Genomic DNA, 17,545 nt, shown 5'->3' with positions numbered 1-17,545 from the left:
TTCGAATCTAATATAACATTTCCGATAAAAGTTATTTGGAGCTGCAGATTGAACCGTCAGATTTTCTAAAAATAATCACCTCAGAATCACCAACGATGATATATGTCGTGCACAAATATTTAAACGAGAATTGATATTAATTAAAAACGATTGTGCAAACAAATAATCCGACGAATCCGGAAAAATCACTTTTGCCTCGATAATTTTATTATTAACGCAACTTTTACCTATTTTTCGATCCTAACCTAAATTTGACTCAAAAACTTAATCGATGTAAACGCTGCTTTCGAGTTACCAGTTTTTTCAAATTAACCGAGTAAAGGAGCCATTCCATCGTCGAACCTATCCATTCCTCTATTTCTGATCGATCGGTCCGCAATCATTCGATCGTTAATGTAAACGCGGCTTGAAATCTTCAATCCGCGCTGATTGACCAACTGGATTTCAAATCGATCGTTCGATCAAAAGTTGTCCAACGGCTCGATCGTTCGACATTCGTTTTTCAATCGGGCGGCGAAAACCGGACAATGCGGAAAAGGCTCAAAGGGTGGAGAGTGGTTGTGGAGAGTGGAGGAGGGAAGGGGATGAGCCACGCGTGATTCACTCGTAAAATCCGCGGGCGAGACTCGAAATCCGTAATCACAGTTCGCACCAGCAGCTATCCAGGATCTCACCCCATCCGACAGAAGGGGTGAGAGCCACCCCTGCCTCCTTCGAATGGAACGAGAGGGGAGAAAAAAAACGGGGGCGGGAATGTTTCTTCCCTCGCCCTGCCACGAAATCGAATCTTCCCTATTCTTCCCTCTTTGTTGTTTTTCATGTTTCGATCTGTTTCTCACCCTCGCTCGGAAGGGTGCGATTTCTGTTAACGATAAGAACTCGGGATTGCGCGCAAATGTCCCCGTTTTTCTTCGCGGTTTAATTCTTTCTCGATGTATAGTGACAAGGGGAGAGGTATTGTGAGGCTATTCCTGCTCATTATCGTAGATTCTTGAATTTAATTTTTTTTTGTAAAATTCCTATCAATAATTTCAGTTGTTGAACTTTCAAGAATAAAAGTTATTGGATAAGGATAATGAAGTTATTGTATTTTGGACATTTAAAAATTGGAGAGATGTAAATCCATTTGAGGTTATATTTGTTTGAGTTGCTGTAGATGGCGTTGTCGAATCCAAAATGGAAGACACGTGTATTATTTAATGATTCAAAATTTATTTTGATTTCTCTGAATTTTGGAGTTTCAAATCAATAAGAGATGACTCGTGGCAATAATAATTTATATTAAATAATTACAGTAAAAGTATTTAATAAAATAACAGTTTAAAAAAATCTCGCGCTTAAAAAAGAACCATATAAAATTGGCAAATATTTTGTAGACTTGTAGACATTATATTATAATGTATTCCATGCATTCTGTCAAAGATGAGAGGAAAAATTGTTTCCCCTCCGCGAAACACGATTTAATACTTGGCGGGTGTGTAAGTCTGAAAGGTGTACTTTCCCCACAGGCGTGGCTCACTGAAAAAACTTTCGAAAATGACAGGCGTCAATATCAGCGTCCCCTTTGACGATAAGTAACGGCAGGCGGGAACTCTTAAAACGTTTCCTTCGCGCTTTATTATTCTATCAACATCCCTCCAGGCGAAAGTGGCTCCCTTCCAAAAGAAAGGAGAGGGAATAAATTTTTTATTTTTTTATTCCGTATTAAAACCGAAGAGACAACTGTTTTATCGACCGAGGACCAGTTACGAAACGTTCTATTAAAAGAGAAAAAAATGAGACGAAGGGAGAAGGGACGTGCCGTTCAATTCGATTATTTTCTCTTAGCTAGTGTCGCTGCTCGTTCCAAGCTCGATCTTACAACGAAGAGAAACAAAGAGAGAGAAGTAGAAATAAGTAAAAGCAGAGAGGAAAAGAAAGTGTGCGAATGAGAGAGGGACAAATACATAGACAGAAATAGAGACGGATATAGAAACAGAAACATGAAAGAGAGAAAGAGAGAGGGAAGAGAACGATTTCCACAATTAGATGAATCAACACTCCAACACGATGACGGGGTGACGACAATAACAGCTTTTATTTACGCAGCTTTTACTTAAAGATGCGACTGGAAAATGTCCTTGCTTCGTTCCACCTTGGAATAATATTTTTCTTCTCCTCCCCCTGGAACGTTCAGGCTCGGAACGAAATCTAATTAACCCTTCGTTAAGAGTCACGCAATCCCCCTCCCCCATCATCGTTTATTTATTTATACCTTGAGGTTTCCTTTCTTTTTTTTTTTTTTTCAATCCTGATAATTATAACGTAGAATCAACCGAGATTAACTTTATTTCATTAAGGCAACGAGGATTGATTTGTTTGTAGAGGCTCGTCTGTGCTTTATTACGAGATTCATTCACGTCATTCTGTCAAGCAACGAGATTTCGTTAATTTGTTCTTTCCGCAAATTGTGAATACTTCGTAATCGTGTTAATTGTATACTTTTGTGGATAGTGAAATTATGAATGGAAGAGAAAATTATGCGTTTTAAAATTGGAGAGATGATTTTTCGAGATAAAATAAGAGCAAAAAATTTTATTTCTTTTTTAGTTAACAATTGGAATAATTGAATAGATGAAATTATTATCTATTAGTGTGAGTTATTAGTTATCAATAATTGAAAATCAATAAAAATTAAATCGAATATGGAATTTTCTTATTCTTTCAGCTTATTTTTTGATTTGAAGAATTACCGTGAATATTTTCTAATATTATTTTCTATAAATATTTTTTATACATATTCATGGTTTCCATTCAATTATTAAATTTGATTAAATCTTCAATTTTATATATGCAAATGATTCAAATTAATTTTGATGCTTCGCTCGTTATATATTTTCCATCCCTTGTTTATCTGTTTTCCAGTTTTATCGATATTTTTTGAACTTTATTTTTGATATTTGCCTTATTTTCTTTTTTTTTCATTCGATGATTAAATAATTTATACAAAATGGGATACTCTTGAAAGATTTATTTTGTTTGCATTTGATTATGAATTTCGTAAGAAATATACGTAAGAAAAATATTATATAATTCAGATATACAATTCAATTCAGTTCGATTCAAATTTGAATATTCTATTCAGATTCAAGTCTGAATGATTAAATATTCGAATTCAATTTCAAATATCCGAGTATTCAAATTCAAATTTAAATATTCTATTCAGATTCAGGTCTGAATGATTAAATATTCAATTCCAAATATTCGATTATTCAGATTTAAATTTGTATGTTCTATTCAAATTCAAACCTGAATGAGATTAAATATTCAAGTCTAAATATTCAGATTCAAACTTGAATTATCAAATATTCAACTCTAATATATTCGAATATTCAAATTCGAATTCATTCTACTACTCAGATTCAAATCCCAGACAAATTCAAGTTCTGATTACACCGAGCTACTCAACTACTCAACCAATCCCATCATCTCCACCGCGCAATCCGCAGGGATCCAATTCTTTCTCTCATTCCAATATCCACACAGAAGAAAATGATCCATCGAACCGTGATAAACTATTATAATTCCTCTCAAACGAATCGGTCTCGAGATAAAGGATACACGTATCGAATGCGAGTGGAAAAATGGGATACAGATCTCGATACAAGTGTGTACGAGTAGTCAGGTGAGGGAAAGGAACGATGCACGAGGGACATCGGCATGGTTTCGATTATCGTCGATAACTCGGCTCGATGTATCCCTTTCTATGCTATGGCTATGGTTCCCGGAAATTCGCTCCACCTCCCCCCTCCCTCCAGGATTATCCCGTCCGGGAAATTCCTATCTCGACGCCATTGGTTATGCCCTTCCTCGCTCAACCCTTATTTTCGACGATTCCAAAGGGTGGTTCCTGGCCCCTTTGTCTTCGATCTTCTCCCCATTTGTCTCGAATTATACATATTGTCTGAGAGAATATTTTGGAGATAATATTTCCCCCCCCCCCCCTCTTTCTTCGTTGAAGAGAAAGAAATTTGAAAGAAGGAGCTTCTGAATATCTCGATATTCTGTCAATTCGTCGAACCACGAAAGATTGTTTCCGTGCAATTTTTCCGGAAAATTAATTACGACAATTAATTTATAGTCAATTTTGTCGAAGATGTAATGTTTGTTTTTTATTGTTTTGTCGCAGAATGCACGTTTCCGCCAAAGTGGGAGGGCACCTGGTTTCAAAGTGGGGTCAGACAACCGATCGTGATCTCCAGGAATGAATTGTCCAGCAAGGGCAGGTGCCTGCACAACGAGGGCGACAAGTTCCTTCTCGTCGACCAGTGAGTACACCTTTTCGCCAAATGAAATAACTAATCATCCTACATTTTACTTAAAGAAAAATCCTTACTTACCTTTCTATAATAATAATAATAATAATAATAATAATAATAATAAGTTATTCACGATGATTGTGCACAAATTAGTTTGTCGTGTGTAAAAAATCCCAAACGGATATTAGTATCGATCAATAGCAAACGAAGGTTGGAAACGGTCCAACCAACCTAACCAATCGCGTTAAAAGCGTATTCGAAACTTGGAGGACTCGATCATCGAGCGAGTCACGCCGAAAATCACGGAAACTCAAAGTTAAATCCAGAAGCGGAAGTTTCGCGGAATGTCAACTCGTTAGAAAGAGGCGACGTCCGGGGGATTCGTTCAGGGCAATACGTTCGAAAGTTTCGTCTTCTGGTAGGGATTAAGAGGGAGGGGTTTGCAGTTGTTTCTTCGCGGGGTGGGAAAGGAAAAGGGGAGTAATGCTCGTGTCACGCGAAGCAAGTTCTCGTGGAGATTTTTATCGGCCTCTCTTCCCCTCCCCTCTCACCCCGCAAATCGATATTGCGTCGTCGAGATAAAGGGGGGGAGGGGAGGGGAGAGGTAGTCTCGAAAGTATCGTTCGAGAATTTAAGGTTAAAGTATCCTGTTCAAAGTTCCTTTCTATAACGAAATCTCGCAAAATCCTTCGTAATATTGTTTTTACTTTTTATTATTAAGATAGAAGAAATCGTGATTTCGAGCGAGTCAACCTCAACTCGAGTTGTCAGTTTCGTACAATTGACTCGATGCGAGTCGGAGGAAAATTGGAGAAGAATAAGACGCGTGGAGTTTATAGATAAGCAAAAATATTATTTAATAATTTTATCTGTTTATTTGAAGATAATAATTCGAAATGATTAGAACAATGCAGGTATTAATTCGGTCAATTGTCTCAAGCTCGTCGAACCAGCCCCTCGTTAAGACACCGCCAACACCGTCTTAACGAGAAGCGAGATTCGAAAACAACGAGCTTTTCTCTCCAAAAAAAGGAAAGAAAAAAAAAAAAGAAACCGTAAAACGGGAAGAGAAAGCGTTCTAATTCCAACGAGCGATATCGAATCGAGAAGCTTGAATAAGAGGGACCTCTGTTTCTCTGTTCCAGAAAATCCTGCTACCGTTGCGTCGTCATTCACGAGAAGCACTCGAACGTCCTCCAGTACAAAGAAAGTAAGTACAATCCCGAAAGAACGTTGGAAGATATCTCCCCCTCTCTCTCTCTCTCTTTCTCTCATTCCTTCCTTGTCTCTAACTCCTTCTCCGGCCGTCCAGATGTCGTTGTCCTCGTCCCACGAATAACCCCTACCTCCTAATAGCCGTTGTTTCGCTCTGATCGATAACGATTTCCCAGGGAAATCCATTCATTAATTAGAATGCCGATCGGTAATTAAAAAGCTCGGAAAAGGGGGGGGGGGGGGGGAAGGTCGAGGAATAATTCTCGAGGAAGAAGTTAACGACTTTCGTCTCGTTTATGAAAACGAGAGGGAGGGAAACGAAACAACGATGGTTCTGCTAATTCGAAAGAGGGGGGCGCCCTCGTTTACGACGAGGAAAAGAAATCGAGTGCTCTTTGAATTCCATCACCCTCTCATTCGTTGATACGAATGGAAATACGAATCGAACTTTCTGGGACCGGTGATAATTATATCACTCCCTGAAAAACGCACAGGGATTTTTAAAACTGAATTTTCTAGGTTATGTTATCGCATCGTGCTTAGATCGACGCACGAAAGCGTTTGAAATAATTTTTCAAAGAAATTGTATCGATGTAATGTATTTGATATACTTGGAAGAATTGGAAAAATTGAACGAAATAAAACGAAAGGTAAAGTTTTTTTTCATAAAAGAATCATCGATATGAACTGGAGTTTTTAGGTTATGTTATTGTGGTTAGATCGAAAAAGTGTTTAAAATAATTTTTCAAAGAAATATATTTGACATACTTGGAACAATTGAACACTACGAATAATTATTGGACAAAGAATCACCGGTATAAACCTAACCTATATATTAGCGCCACGTAACCATCAACTATACACGTATATACGTATTCGCTTCTTTCTGTTCTTTTCTTTTTCAAATAATTCGAATTACTATTCCAACAAATTCAAAAAAAAAGGATATTTCGTCAAATTTTTAACGCGAAATTAACTCGATTGTAACACGGTATTAAAACGATTCATGACCCATATATCCCATTTTAAAAGTTTCAAAAGTTCAAGTAGCAAACACACTTGAATTTTCCAGAAACCATTCGGATTCCGTTGTGCGAAAATTTTCTCGAGGGACGAGAGAGATATCTGATAAACTTGCCGTTTGTTTACGTACTCAAAGAAAAAAAAAAACTCGCAAAGCACGCTCAAAATTTTGACGAGAAGGATTCTCACGAAAGTCGTTGAATCCCGAACCGAGTCGAGGAGGAGGGGGTCTGCTTTGAAGCTGTGTGCTCGCTCGAAGGGCGCTTTTACCCCTGGTCTAGGATCGCGCAACGAAGTTTCCTGATAATTCTATTCGCTCCAACGTGGCTCATAGACGATAGCGGCCTCTTTTTCCTTTTCTTTTTTTTTTTTCAAACCCGCTAACGACACTTTGATCCTCCGACTGTGGTCGTAAGTGATGCGCTTCGCGGGCAGGGGGAACGAGGCGAGTGGAGGACAGACTGGGATAGTAAATATGGATAAAAAAATGGGTTAGGCGAAAAGCACGGTACTGGCTTGCTCAAACGATACGATCTCGTTTATTCGACGAGTGAAATTTTGTATGATAGCTTTTCTTTTTTTAAGGATGGTATACATTGGAATATCTTTTATTGCGACGAAAAATTGTAAGATTTGGATCGAATTTTATTTCAATTAGGATTTATTAAGTTGTGAGTGATTAAAAGGATGAAATATGATATTTTTATATCATATTTGAATTATAGAATTTTTTAGGAGAAGAAGAAATATGTATCTATTACTCGAATTTTGAACTATTTTATTTTTTTTATCCTGTATAAATTATTTTGTCGAACATGTTCTTTGTCTCTCCAGAAAACGAATTCATTCAAGTTGAAAACGAAATCTCTGTCAAGGCTGATCTATTTGAGGATTTCAATACATCTTTTTTTCACTCTTTTGGAACCAGTTGAAAACCAGTTGAAAACAAGTACGCCGCTGTTCATTGTTCGACCACAAAACAGCCTGCTATGATTATTTGGAGGGGACAAACGAATTTGAAATGACCTATATGGAGGACGAAAGGAACAGCGCTGGAGAGTTTGGCACTCGAGCCAAATCCGGAATAGGAAAGAAGAGGAGATGGATAGAGAATATAAAGCGTGACAAACAAAGCGCAAAATTTAGAAATCCACAAAGACGGATTAAAATATCGAAGAATCAAGTCGAATCTCAATTTTATCATCTAATACCAATTGGCTCGAATTTAATCTAACACGTTGCTGATTCCAAACTTTTGATCTTTTCGCTTTCACTACTTTTAAAGAATTAAAAAATCCATACTTTAATGCATTCCGTATCTCCAACCAATTCTCATTAACGTTATTTTATCGTTCCATCTCTATCGCCAGATGAAATTGTCTCACTTCGCCTACAAAAAGTGGACAAAATCCTTGCCTTTAAATATTCCAATCCCTTTTCGTTCGAACACCTTGTACATGACAAAAAAAAAGAAAAAAAAAGGAACACCAAGCTCTCGCGTCCGCATTTTTCGACGATTTGTCAAAGTCCCTCGGGCCCTTCTCTCTCTATCTCCTTCTCGCTCCCTTTTCCCTCCTTTTTTATCGGATTTTAATCTGCATAGCGTCACATCGGTTGGCTGCAGGCTTCATTCGGACCAGAGGCAAATATGGCGGGATAAATGTGGGTCACCTCGTGTGGAAAAAGAAAGAAAAAGGGGGATGGAAACCGGGACGACGTTAGACAATGACGCAAGGTGGATTTTCGAGGAAAGGCTCGTCACGCCAACTAATTCAAACTCCTCTACCTCGATCGCTCTCTGATACATTAGAGGATTGTTTGGAAATGAGACGCGATGAACGCGAGGAAGAATCTCGATCGTTTATTTGTCCGAAGAATTATCCGTCGTTTTTGTTGGCCGAAGAATATCTGATTATCTTGGGAATCTTGGGAAGAAAGTAGGACGAATTATGGAGAGGGGGGCTCTAGCCTGAAGGAGTTCGCGTGCGGACTTTTCGAAAAGTCGAGCGATCGTTGCGCCTCCTCTTTCCCTGACTTCTCGATTGTCGAGGGAGCAGCGTTTTCAAACCTTTGTTCCCGCAACCAGAATATGGAATAAAATAGGATACTTGTACACTAACGAATTTTTAACTAATAAATTTCGACTGTTTCGCTCGTGTTTGTTCTAATTTTACGAAATTTAGACGTTTAATTTCCTTTATATTAGTGGGAAGTGTTAATCTGAAGAATAGATTCGATAGAGTTTCATTCGATATTAAATCCTGGCAATCTTTAATCGAAACATAACCTCACTTTATGATGAAGCAAACGGATGAAAGATAATTGAAGCAGCTTACGAGCTTCCATCGGACCATAACCTCACTTTTTGATGATCAATGTGTGCAACACGATATTTAATACTCGCAATATCCAAGCTATAACACGATGATAATGTTTGCGCGCTTCTCATTTTCATTTCCACCTTACAACTTGTTATAAAAAAAGAGAAAAAATTCACCTAATCTTAAAAATTAAAAAACCGTTGTTCCAGAGGCTGATGATAAACTTTCCGTCAAAGGAACACGACATCGTTTCGATGATACGCAAAAAATAAGAGGAATAATGATAAAAAAAGAGGTATTATGCAAAGAGCGTCGCTCGATTTGCCTCGAGCGCGCCTGCCGCGTTCTCCAGTTGTTCGTTAAAAAAGTTAAAACCTCCCCCAGTTTCTCCGTGTTTCACCCTCGCTCATTAACTAAACATACGCGAAATAAAAGCGTAATTTGCGATTCGCGCGCGCGAGTCGACTGGAAAGACTTTAACAAGCACTCGTTGCGTTGGTTGGCAGGCCTGTTTCGTCGAGAAAGTTTAAGAGGCGGAATTACTGTCAGCCGCGGAAAGCGCGCGTTTTAAATTTAATTGGCCGCGAGCTCGGTGGATAAGGAAGAATTCGCGCCAAATTTTAATTTGTTCATTGGAATAAACACGGGATTGCACTTTTTTCCTTCCAAGACCGAAACTCGTTCGACTGTTAAAAAAGAGTTGGAGGAAGAAGAATTAATAAAAAATAACAGAATTATTTTGGTAATTATTTGGTAGTCGATGAAATGAATAAATATTATATTACAAACGTATGAAGTTATACGTAGAATAACGATGGGTATTTTTATATTTGTATTATAATATAAAATTAACTAGTAAAATTCGTTCACGTACGATATAGAATTAACGTTTTTATAATAATTATCCATAATAAAAATTGGTTAATTGCAATTAATTAAAATTAACACACTCACTTACGTTACGATATTTTCACAGCAGTGTTGCTAGAAATAATATAAATCGTTCGAAAATAATTTATTTTTTTCAAATAACATCCTATTTGTGAACATTTTTATTTTCAATAAATTTATTTTTTCAATTTAATCGGAGTAAATATTCGTTTTTTTTTATTTCAAATAAAAAGTACTCGATCCTGAATGATATTTTATATTCGCAAAATAATTTAATTATAACAGTTAAGCATAACATATCTGTTTTCTTGTGAAAAATAAATCAACGTAAAATGTCGACTGTTTAAATAAACGCGAATGAAGAGTAAATGATGAAATTATTAACATACATAAAAAAATCTCTCACATAATTTATTATGACATTTATACGTAATTTAAATTATCCTGAATACGTTATAGTAATCTCAATAAATCAATAAGAACCATTGCAATAAAACATCTTGCCATCTACTGGTTATATAAACAAACATTTAACTCGTTAAATGGATACAGCTAATTTCTTTTACGTCTAATATTAATATTTTTTTTTCAATTATGTTATATGTATAACGAATCTTTCATAATAATAAATAAAACTATACTTTAAAAATTCTATCCAACTTTATGAGAAAAATCGTCTATATATTAATTTCCATACCTTTTTTAGACCTTTGTCGTCACGAGGATTTTTCAAGTGTTGGGAACCTTGAGAGGGTCGGACAGGAAGGAATTAGGGGGGATACGATGGTCGAATTAATTTTAATTTCGTTAACACGGCCCTCTTTCGCGATACCTTCGTTTACCTTTGTGATTCGTGACAAAGGAAAATAAAGCGTAACTATAATTAATCAGTGGGACATACCTTCGAATTAATTATGTTGAAACGGTTGGTCGGGGGCAATTTCGTCGGCGGAAGAAGGGAAGTCGATTCTAATAACGAATAAATGACGATGAAAATTTGAGGCGGACACCGGAGCAAAAAAAGGATGACACGAAGTTCACGCGAGAATAAATAAATAAATGAGTCGACAGGAAGAATAACAGGGAAGTTGGAAATAGGAGGAAGACACGACATTGCACTTTTTCCATTTCCAACCTTTGAAAATTACATCTGCCTACGTTCTTCTACCCGACTTTTTCTTTTTCTTCTCGTTTCTCTTTTTGTTTCTACGACAGTTGTCAACGTCGTAAGGTTACGTGTACATATTTGTCTAAATACTTGTGTAAATAAAAAAGAAAACTAATATATAAAAAAGTATAAATTATAAAGAACAGAATATGGTATAGCACATGGAAATATAAAGAATAGAGTATATATTCGTTCATTCTTCCTGATAGTGAAGTGTATAGAACGTAGTATAGAAAGGATGCAAAAGTATACAGAATAGAGTATATAAAAAAATATAGAATAGAATATGGTATAGCACATAGAAATATAAGAAATAGAGTATATTCGTTCATTCGAATAATTTTTTCCTGATAATGAAGTATATAGTATAGAGAGAACGCAAAACTATACAGAATAGAGTATATAAAGTATATCATGAATAATTATTTGAATAATTTCTTCCTAGAATAGAATATATATAATATGTGTATAATAAAATTAAGTATAAAAGTATATGGAATATAGAGTGTAAAGAAGTACAGGGAATTATGGAAATATTCGAATAATTTCTTTCGAACGAAGTGTACGGATTATGTTGTACATAATATAGAAAAATATAGAAATATGGAATATAGTATATATTCTGGAATTGTGGAAATATTCGTGATAATTATTCCTCCGTAAGAGTGAGGGAGAGCGTGTCGATGGGTCGTAATTTCACGTTCTCGAAATATTTTGGCAATGATTTCCAATGATCGTAAATCGAAGGTGAAAAACCGGAAATGTTCGAAACGACAAAAATTCAGTATTCACGATTGATGGAGAGTTACGATATATTACATGTCCGCGTAAACGTTCGCGGAGAGAAATCGATGGTTCTTTTGAAAATACAATCCTACGCCGTCATAAACTGGTATAAAAACGATGCTGGATCGGGCTCGAAGATAAACGACACCACGAGCGAGGAGGAAAGACAATGAAACGGTCATTGGCAGCGATTTAATGGTTTCCAACCCCCGTTGACATTTTTCTTTTCTTTCCTTCCCCCCTTTTTTTCCCTGGGATTATTGTCGCGCGAGCGATTTCTACGTGTATTAGAAAGAGAAAAGTAAAAGAGAAAGTCGTTCTGTCGTTGTTTCCGATTGAAACCGATTCATTCGCGATGAAATCGAGTTCATTCGAGTCGTAACTTGAAAATATCCTCTGGAAAATTATGAAAATATAAATTGAGAATAACAAGTTTCAAGTTTTATTTGTTGGCGAAGGATAGAAAGCAAGTGGAAAAGAACCGTGGCGTTGGAAAATTAAAAATTAATTTTAACGCGGAAACGTAAATTATAACAATTAAAAATAATATTGTTTTAATTTACGAGTCGTTTTAGAAAAACCTCTTTTACCAGAATCGTCAAACGTGCAATTATTCCATCACCTCGATATAATACACTCTCTTTTAGCAGATATAAAATCTTTTTTGTACATGAAAAGGCAGATTTGTTATCTCTTATTAAAAGAAGGGAGAAAGAAAAGAGAGAGAAAGACGGTCCTATTTTTCTCTGAGCCGTGGCAACACCTGCGCGTGGAAAAGTCCCAACGCCACTTTTCCAGCCGGAAAGAAAGAAATCGTCGGGAATATCCTCGGTTAAACTTACTCCCGGCCATGAACTTCCCACTCAAAAAGATTCGTCATCGTCTGCAATATCCCCCTCCACGAGGCCCGACTTCTTGTACGCGAGAAGAACTTATGGCTGTTCGACGAAACTTAATGCATCCTCGTGTCGCGTACACGTGACTCTATAGATGCCTTTCTAGAGTTGTCGTCCAACTACACGTATACACGATACATTTGTGTACATACAAATGTCAGTAGCGAGAAAAAGAGAGAAAAAGTGGAAAAAGAAGCAGAGAAGAACTTTTGAACTTAGCGATACTAGCGCCACTTGACTGTTACTTGTATACGATGCTTAAGTTTATCCATCTATTATTCCTTTTCCACTTTTCAAATTTATTCCTCGAAAACGGAAAATGGAAGAATATAAAGCATTCTTTAAAGAATAAAGAATTTTACAAACGTCGAAAAATTTACTTATAGAGCATCGAAAATTGATCTTAAGTTTTCATCGATCGTTTCAGCATACTGCCACAGCAGAAACTCCCTGTCATCGCTGTGCTCGTACATCACAGGAGATGCCTTGCTCTATTCGATGTTCCGGGAGGAGGCGATACCCGTGCCCTGCCCTTTCCGTGGACCCATGACATTCTCATACAACCGTGGTCACGGGACCTGCTCTGTGCCAGTCAGCAATGTCGACACCTGCACCGATGATAGCAGGCTGCTGTTCAGATACCAGGCGTGCCCCGATATATCGGCTTCCGAGAGCGCAGGTAAGCTCTCCGTTATCATAGAATATTGCATTTCGGTACTCTGATAGATTTAATAGATTCTCGATACTGAGAAATTAACCATCCAACCAACTTTTCGATACGTGTATAACTACGTAGTACGAATAGAGTATATACATATAATAGCTAATAGGTTCAATAACACACGATACATTCGATTCTCTATACATTCCACTCCAATATACTTCATTTGAATTCTTATATTTAATAATCACGATGAAACGATTTCGTTTCGAATGAAACTTGCCATTCGCAATTAATCTTATTCGGAAACATCCCTTCAAAGGATGAATATTAAACGAGTGTTCGGGTGAACGGCATTTATAATCCCAGCCACCCCTTCTCCAAATCGTCACACTTAAGGAACTATGATTCGGGGGTTGGACACTCGAAACTTTCGAATTCTCGAACTCTCCCCCTCTCACCCGATTAATGGTTCAAAGGGTCAGGGGTCGGGCACCGATTAGACGTGATTTTCACCCTCCCCTCCCTCCTCGTGCATTCGTTAGTCGTGGCCCAGAGCTCGATTTCCGGTGAAGGATGGGGAGAGGCGGCCATTAGACGCACATCCGATAAGGGGAGCTAACGATTTCTGTTGGTGATGGTGGTGGTGGAAAATTAAACGGAAGGACGGGCTTAAAGGAAGGAAAAACGATAAGTCGACGACACGTCGAACTTGTCACGTTCCTATCTTATCGGGGGAACGTCTCGCCGAGGATTTTGTAAGAAGGTTGACGTTAAACGCGACGCTCTATATATTATATCAGGGTTTTAAAAATTATCTTAACCCTTTAAGAGGTTATGTCGCCCGTATATCGATAGAGTTAATTGGTAAATCGTGATTGCAAAGGTATTGTAATGAAAATATCATCGAACATCGAATACAAAGATCTCGTCGAGGATTCGAGAAGCCTGACATCATTTTTAAATTTTAATTATACCTTTGAGAGGTTACATTGTATATATTCGTCAACGTGTACTTGATATTATTTTTTATATTTGAAATGATAATCAACCCTTTTTTTTCTTACTTATTTATTAAAAATAGATACAATAAGAATACTTGAGAGAGAAAAATTTTAATCCCTTAACAATGTTAATCAAACTTTCAATTATACGCTATTCCCCTATCGACCAAAAATTAATATTTTTAATTAACAAAGAAGAAAAAAAAAAGAGAATTTTCCCATAATTCAAATAATAATCCTTCTTCCCGATCGTTGTTATCGATCGAAATTACCCCAAAAAAGTGTCGGATATTTCGAACAGCGGACCGTTTACGAGGCACGTTGGGGAACGAGGGACAGGGTTAAATGGCCGAACGAGCCGAGAATCGTCCCTTTTCACTCCCTAACGAAGGTCCCCCTCCCGAAACCACGGGACTCGTTTTGCTCCATTTCGACTTCGTTAAACTTCCGTGGCGGGGTTGGATTTTCGATCGACAGAGAGAGAGAGAGAGTCAGGCGCGAACAGTTTTCGAAGGACCCCTCCCTCCACCCCTTTTTCCAGTCGAGTCAGAGACGGGAGGGAGGGAGAGCAATCTTAATGGACCGAACGAACGAACAGAGCAAATAACGAATAAGGCAAGTTTCACGGTTGACCGTCTTTGCAGGCAGTTGGCCAAAAATTCGACTATCTCGGTTGTGCAAAATTCCAAATGTGACGGTATGATGGTTCGAAATTTCAGGATGCGACGCAGGAAATTGTTAAGAGGCGGGGAGGGGGAGGGGCATCTGGATGGTAATTTGGCGGATAGTTCGTGTCGTTTGCATCGTTTACGGTGAACGTATATACAGCGTGTCCAGTTTTCAGCCATAAACGAGAATTTTAATTTAATTCTAGGGAAGATAATCGTGCAATTGTTGTGAATTGAACGGTTTCCAGAGAAATCGAAGCTCGAATTTTTTTTTTCGTACTTTGTCAAATACAAAAGAAAAAAAATATTCTGGATTGAAAGTGCATCCTCATACTTATAAAGGTGTTGAATTTTAATTTTGTCCAACGTAGAAAACAAAGGAGGAGAACAGTCTCAAAATTCTGCCCTTTTTCTAAATAATAGAAAACGAACGAAATAGAATTGATTGAGAGAGGCTGAAATAAATATCTACGATATTTGTAGATATTTATAGACAAAAAACTTATGCTAAACTTCATAATAGTCCAATAACGGTTCTCGATAGAATAAAATTGGACACCCGGTACGTAGATATCCGCCGAGGAAAAGTTGGATAACCGCGATTTATAAATGGCAGGGGCACATTTCACGATCGTGATACGGGCACAAAGGGAGTCGTATCGATTCAACTTTCGAAAATTTCTCGCGATCGTGATCGACTCGATCCCGGTTGCCAGAGGAATAGACCCGTCTCGTCGGTTACATCCGACCGAAATTGTTTTTATTTTGATGGACATTTTGCGCGAAAACGCTCGACCGTATCGCCGTTAAATCGAATTAACCTTCGATGCAAAACACACGCGTGAAGGCAAAAAAAAAAAAAAAAAAGGAAAAAATAGAGAACAAGCTGGTATAGATGCTCTTTCAGATCCATCTCGCTCGCGAATGATCTCTGTATCGACATGTTTGACGCGGCGAAACACGGATTTCCAAGCCTCGTGAACAACTTCGTAAACGATTCCCATTCTACTACTTTTATTCGCGATTATTCGTGCAGAAAAGTTTTTTAAATAAACTTGTCTTAGAGACTCATTATTATATCAGCCATTGAAATTTCTGTTCAAGGATAGAATTCGTAATTTCATCATTATTTACATTAATTACAACAATTAGTTTTTTGACTTACATGAGGAAAAAAAGGAAGCACAGTTTCAACGATTAATTCCTCGTGTTACAAATTGATCGAATTAACGAAACGCAGTTAATTATCGGGCAATGGTCGACGAAATCGCGTTACCGTGAATGAATAGGAAACTTTGCCACCTGTTCACGCGTGGGCCTAATATCACTCGTTGCGTAATGCAATTTCGCGAAATTGTTCGCGTCCCAGCTTTGAGCTCGATAACCCTCGATATTAAATTGAACGCCTGTTTTCGGGAAAGGAGAGGAAGAGTAAACTATCGATGCCTTTGTGTTAATTCCTTTGTGGAGGCAAAAGCAAATAATTCGGCATAATTAAAACTTAATCGAGTCGGGTTTACGCGAGAAATGTACAGTTTTGAATGAATGTGAACAGAAAGGATATAATTTGATCGTTGTTTTGTTCGTCCTCTGTTCAGGTTATCTCAGAAATTATCAAATTAGAAAGAAAATCATCGATATAATTAAGCTTATAAATATCCTGAATGTTTTCAACTTTGACCTTTCTCCGTGAAACGAGCTTGAACGATACATCTCTCGTGTTTGCATATAGTGGCGCAAAGTGCATCGAAATTGTTTTTTTCATAGAGCGTTGTGCCAGTTGGACGCGCTAGAAAATGCAGCTTTATATACCCCGTGTGACGTAATTTCAAAATTACACTTTTTTCTTTTTATCCCCTCGTTTATCGATGTCAAGTATCGATAGATCCTCGATTTCGATCACGAGCGCTACTCGGTGAATATAATTGATCTTTAGATTTACGATACTCAATATCGTAGAAATCGTATGAAATCGTAAAACAACGTGGCCTGATGATTACTCGGCGTTACAGATGGAACGATATATCATCCGGTGAATACAGTGTATATGGAGTGAAAAGTCGCGTGGAAAGCATTAATCAAAGAGGTTGAAAGCTTAGTTCGAAATGAATTGCGAAAATGTCGGATAATGCAACCAAGTCTCCAACTGCCGTTTTAACGACTTAACTTAACTTGAAACAACGACCTCGATCTTTTCTCAAAAAAAAGATTCTGTATTAGCAAAATTATTTTTAAAATTCGTAATAGGATCTATTTTCCCCTCTTAGAATCGAAGATAAAATTAGATTTCTCGGATCAATCTTAAATAATATCGATATCGAGAACTCGGTATATAAAAATCTAAAAGTAGTAATAAAGGGAGGCCACGATAAAGTTTCGTTCGCTCACGTTCAATAAGACGTCACCGATACTTGATTGGTCGAAACGAAGCCATTCAAAGACGACAGAGAAGGAGAGAGAGAGAGAGAGGATCACGTCGTGAGAGTCGTGAGATCCGAGAAACGACAAGAAGAGCATCGAGAAGCGAGATTTTCCGCGTGGAAAATGAGCTTTGCTAGGTTAGCAAAGAAGGAGCCCATCGAATACCAAAGAAACCAACAATTATCGGTCCAGA

The 17,545-nt window shown here is 37.5% G+C and overlaps 1 protein-coding gene across 2 annotated transcripts in view; it reads left to right on the top strand.

Moving 5' to 3' along the window:
- The window catches only part of LOC108000231 (uncharacterized), a 305,633-nt gene that overhangs the window by 211,862 nt on the left and 76,226 nt on the right, over positions 1-17,545 (top strand). For both annotated transcript variants that reach the window (XM_062086379.1, XM_062086378.1), the window contains 3 exons: positions 4,169-4,307; positions 5,444-5,508; positions 13,026-13,277. In XM_062086379.1, the coding sequence (XP_061942363.1) occupies positions 4,169-4,307; positions 5,444-5,508; positions 13,026-13,277 (456 nt within the window). The remainder of the gene's footprint in view (positions 1-4,168; positions 4,308-5,443; positions 5,509-13,025; positions 13,278-17,545) is intronic.

This window comes from Apis cerana, linkage group LG16, assembly GCF_029169275.1.
Source record: "Apis cerana isolate GH-2021 linkage group LG16, AcerK_1.0, whole genome shotgun sequence".
Taxonomy (NCBI): domain Eukaryota; kingdom Metazoa; phylum Arthropoda; class Insecta; order Hymenoptera; family Apidae; genus Apis; species Apis cerana.
The sequence above is the reverse complement of the archived record's forward strand: the minus strand, read 5'-3'. Positions and strand labels throughout refer to the sequence as shown.